Source organism: Crocodylus porosus, unplaced genomic scaffold (genome assembly GCF_001723895.1).
Source record: "Crocodylus porosus isolate Cpor-Errol unplaced genomic scaffold, CroPor_comp1, whole genome shotgun sequence".
Taxonomy (NCBI): Eukaryota; Metazoa; Chordata; order Crocodylia; family Crocodylidae; genus Crocodylus; species Crocodylus porosus.
In genome coordinates, this window is record NW_017728907.1 from 62,160,917 (window position 1) to 62,166,298 (window position 5,382).

General features: G+C 45.7%; 1 protein-coding gene across 1 annotated transcript in view; it reads left to right on the forward strand.

Annotated features, from left to right (window-relative positions):
- Positions 1–5,382, forward strand: part of IL23R (interleukin 23 receptor) — a 45,351-nt gene that overhangs the window by 17,006 nt on the left and 22,963 nt on the right. Inside the window, 2 exon segments of the mRNA XM_019530644.1 lie at positions 1,125–1,284; positions 5,139–5,224. Coding sequence (XP_019386189.1) covers positions 1,125–1,284; positions 5,139–5,224 — 246 coding nt within the window.

Below are 5,382 nucleotides of genomic sequence, written 5' to 3' on the forward strand. Positions count from 1 at the left end.
CCCCAGCAGGGGTAGCCAGGCCAGGCTCGTGAGGCAGGGGGGCCTCCCTCATCAAGCTCCAGACACAGCAGCCACAGCTTCTGCTGTCAAGACGCTCGCACAGGGAGCAGGGGGAGGGAAGAAGGGGCAGGGAGCGCCTGCTGGCCTCTTGGGAGTGCTGAGCTGAGCCTGTACAGTGGAACTGGCCAAATATCTAAAGGGCAATTACAGAGAGGACAGTGATGAGCTTTTCTCTGATGGCCTTTCCTCAAGCTTCAGCAGAGGAAATTTAGATTAGAGATTAGGACGGCGTAGGCAAAGTGATGGATCTGGCTGGCAGCCGGACTGTTTCCCAGCAGCCCCTGCCTGCATAGCTGGGGCCAGTTGCTATGGAGAGCCCAGCAGCAGCTGCACCCTGATAGTGCAAAGCCAGGGTTTCTGGGGAAACTGGCCCCAGCAGCACTGGCAGGGCATGCGGCAGGATGCAGAGCTGCTCTGGAGCCTGGCTGGGATCTTGCGGCGGTGACAGTATGGTCTAGACCCAGGGCAGAGCCCCAATCTGCAGCCTGCGTGCCCTGGTTCTGGGCCATGCCGTGAGATCCCAGCCAGGCTCCAGAGCAGCTCCCTACCCTGCTGCATGCCCTGTCAGCAGGGGTGGTGCTAGGGAGGGGTTGGGGGGGGCTATACCCACCCCAAAATTCTCCATAGCCCCCCATAGCCACCCCTCCCAGCAGGGTCAGCACTGCTGCGGCTGCCTGTCCTACACAGGCAGCAGCAGCTAAGCCCACCCTGCTGCCGCCCACAACACAGCTCCCACTTCAGCCCTTCCGCAGGCAAGAGGCTGGTGCTGCTGCTGCACTGCTGGGCCTGGTCTCCATGGAAACCCCAGCCCCGGCTATCACAGCATGGCTGCTGCGGGGGTCTCCATGGAAACCGACCCCAGCCATGCAGGCAGGGGCTGCTGGGAAATGCAGTCCAGTGCTGGTCAGATCCGGCGTGAGGGCCAGACTTTCCTGCCACTGCTCTGGGCTAAGTCACTTGGGCAGGGGTTGCTGTAACATTGTTAGTGGCATGTTCTAGCCTTTTGCATGCATGAGGCTAGTTATTGCAACTTAGAAAAGTTTCTGGCTGTTTTTCAATTTCAGATCAGAGAATGGGACATGCATGCAAGGACCAAGCCATGCACAGAGTACACACTGGAGCCAAATACGGAGTATGAATTTCAAGTTAGATGCCGAATAATTCGTGCCAGAAGCAACTGGAGTGCATGGAGTGTGCCCTTTATTTATCTAACCCCAGAAGCAGGTGAGTTTACACTTAGGCTTGCAGGAGTATTTCTTGACCTCCCACTGTTATACAGCACTCATTTATTTTTAAGTCTCAGAAGTAAGATCACACCCTTGTTTAGGGCAGTTCCTAAAGACAGTAGAAAAGGTAAAGGCTTCCAGCCATTTCGCCACTGAAACATGTAGAATCAATTGCACCCTCAGCTATAATGCACTGCTGACCCAGGAGGGAGCAGTAAACAGATTCTCTGACTAGTGCTTGCCATTGGCTTGTAGGGGGGCTAACCAGCTTAGTCTTACCTAGACGTAGCCAATAGACTATAGTTGCTTGAGGCCATAGTGCAAGGAGTGAGAGCAGCAGCTGGACTGGGTGCTGCTGCACGTAATCACTAGGTAGGAAGGCTGTGTGCCGAAGGATGTGCTGAAGGGGAGCTGAAAATGTTCTTTACATTGTCTTGTACTTTCGTCCCCCCTTGTACCTCAGAGCATAAACCAGGAGAGTAGCAGCACAACTTTTAAGGCAGGCTGAGGTGTGGCCTCCTTTTTAACATGTGCCATTTCAAATTGTACATGCAAACGAGAGATGCTGTCTGAGACATTCATGTTCTTTGTACAAACTGTGTCCAATCATACACAAAGTCAATAGAGGCAGCCTATCCAACAGTTCAAGCATGGCAGCTTCAGTCATGGTTTCAGGACTATGTTCATGGCTCAGACAAACCCTTGAAACCACTCTGTCGCAGTTCACATATTGGTAAGATGCAATGCTGCCCGTCACTGCAAAAATCTTCACACTGATAAGAATGCAGAACAGTAGCACTAAAATCCACTTTGTTCTACAATCTATAGTATGATCTGGAGTTTCATCTTTAAAATCAGCAAGTACAGGATCGACCCCCCCTTTAGTCACGGAGGAGCATTAGCAGTTGGCCCTCATCCCTGCCCAAATACACTGGGTTACCCTTAAATCTTAGCCTCCTGGGAGTAGCATTTCTAGGCATGATACAGCAGCACCATCTAAAGACCAATTCAGAGCACAACAAACAGAAGCCTTTCCACTGACTAAGCTTAGCTTTAGAGCAGGCCTTTCACTGCTGGATATAGTTTTTAAACCTACCATTAGTACTTAGATCCTGAGAAGAAATATAAACCCCAGGAGAATTCACAGTTTCAAGAAAGGGAACAGTTCATTTATATGCTTAGTTTGCCTCATGTTTAGAAGTACCGGGCTATTTCTGGGCATATTAATAGCACATATTTTTTCACAATCAATTTCCCCAGATTCTTGTGAACTCTTGGACTATGGAACAGCCATTTATGAACTGTGCTGTTATTCAGAGTGACACATGCCTCTGGATAAGACACAAGTGAAATCTACAATTCTGCAAACACTTGTACATGCAAGTCATCTTATACATGCAGTTAATCTAGTCAGTGCTTGCAAAATGCTTTCCAGATGAAAGGTAGAAGGCACAATTCATGAAAGTTGTGCAGATATGTTATTCACAAAGCTATTATAAAGCCAGCCAAGTTGGATTTTTTTCCAAGTCTCACTAAATCATGAACCCTGTACATTAAGTGTTCTATTCTTCTTATGTTTAAAAAAGAGATCACTCAATAATCAACCCATATAAACCCACAAACTGATGAGGGAGTAGTACTTTTAGCATATCATAGCAAGAACTGATCTAAACCTTGAACTCTGTTGGAGACCTCTGCTGGCAGATTCAGATTATAACATCCATGGCCAGGAAGTTGCCAGTTGATTGATCTTCACATCATAGAAGAGATTTATTACTGGCCATTATCAGAACAGACTTCTCATTCTTCTCAGAACTGTCCTGATTTCAGCCCCAAACAGTAGATTGACTCTCTAATTTAAAGAGTTTTGTAGCTATCAAATAATATCCATAGTTTGGGAGGTGCTGGACACTGGGTGAAAGCCTGATACTGCTGAAATCAATGGATATCTTGGAATCGTTTTCAGTGCAGTATTTCACCTACTAACCTACTGATGGCTGCTTAGTTTGAATCACGGTTTTAGATACTCTGTTCCAATTATACAGGCACAGACTTATTTTTTTCATCAAGAACTTTATTAGATGCTTGATATAACTAAAGCAGAGATGCAACTTAAGAAGAACTCAAAGAAATCTGGATCTTTATAGACCCTAGGTTCATTCTAAGCAAGAGATGTGAAATATTGTGGTATGTACCTGGAGTTTATGGGGACTCTTTCCTCCAGAGAATAAAGGCATACAGGAGAATTGAAAGACATTAATATGAAGCTCCCTCTTCCCCCAAAATTAGAATGCCAGATGAGCTATACTCCATCCCACCACTTTGTGCACATGCTTATTTCATTTAATTCACTGACAGAGGGCCTAGCACAGACCTTCTAGGTGGCACACATAAAATCAGACCTCAAGCTATCTGGTGAAAAGCCACTCTTTAGGCACACAAATGTAGTTCAGAAAAAATCCCAATGATTCTCCTTGCAAACGTGGGAAGGAAAGAGAAGGGAGTTAAAAGGTGTGAAAATACCCAACTCCAACAATCAGTTATAGATAGGATTTGTGTTGTGCCTTGAAGACAGCCATTGAGATGGGGGAAAGTGGGAACATATGGTGTCTGTACACATCACAGGATTTAATCTTCATTAAATTAAATAGGTTTATAAAATTTATACTTATTTTGGTGTATCACATCAGTGTTTGCAAACACTAGGTTTTTAAACAAATTAAGCCTGGTCCTCAGCCAGCACCTCAGCCAGCACCTCAAAAGAGGAGGTCGGTCCCATGCTGCTCCTTTCCCAGCCTGGGACTCCCCACCCCGTGCCCTACCATGCAGTTGTGGGAGCAGTAAGCTTGCACATGGCATAATAAAAAAAAAAACCCAGAAGCAATTCAAAAGCAGCAGCAATTCGAAGGGGTGAACTACAAAAAAGTCCTAACACCATCTAGTGGACAAAGAAGCTCATTACATGTCTTTGAGTGCCTTTGTTTTGCATGTGATGAATCCAGGGATGCCATGCTTCCATTTGCAGTGAGCCAAACTAAACTACATCCAAGGAGTTTTAGTTTAATGCACCAGAAAGACTTTTAAAGCATCTGGAAAACCTGCGCATGCAAACAGTCATGCCATTGCAGCAAGCAAGGGCAAAAAACTTGGCATGTGCAAACACCCATAAAAATCAAGAGCGAAGGTGACCAAACTTATTAACTCAGGGACCAGTAATAGGTGTAGATGCAGCAGCATAAGGCTATGCACAGGTGGTAAACCCTGTCTATGGCTGTGGGTCTATACTCAGGTGGTTAGCCCATCCTGAGCTTGGTGTTGCCATGGTGACACTGTTTCTAGTACCTGAGCTATATAGTTTAAAGTGTGCTTGGGGCAAAGTTTCCTGTGGTAGGGAGCACTGTATAGCAGGAGCCTTTGGTAAAAAATGTCTTGATTCATGACCTTGTCCCAACTAAATCTAGACAGCATAGGCTTATTGTAACTGCCAGCCTGTGAAGGAGAGACAGTGATCTACAGATTTGGCTTATGAAAGGATTATAAAATTAGTAGCAGAGTAGTCAGTAAAATACAAGAGTTGTTTCCTTTGACATTGTGGCAAACCTTTATGGCAACAGGTCTCTGGTGCCAGGTAATTTCTTCCTTGCTGTCTTAAGAAATTACACTAACCCTGCTCAGTTGTACTTAATTATTAGAAATGCACAGCTGCTATGATACACTGTCCTGAGAACTCCCCCAAGGGGGCAGTTGTCATTATGAAGCTGAATGAAGTCATGTAGCAAACCGTATCTGTGCTTTGTTAATTCAAATACTGATGGCAAAATCTTGTATTCCATTAATGTACTTTGAATGCAGCCCCTGCTGATGTAGCTGTGGATGTGTGGAGACTAGTGGATCCAGTATATGCAAATGGGAGCAGAGAAGTGACAGTCTTGATAAAGGTAATGCCATTTTCCTTCATAAGTCACCTGACATTAGAGTGTCTGAGAATAAGGCACACAGAGATCACCTTCACCATCCGCCATAAAGCTGGCAAGTCAGTCAGCAACACAGAAGTCCTTGACTTCAGAAAAGCCGACTTTGACAAGCTCAAGAGGCT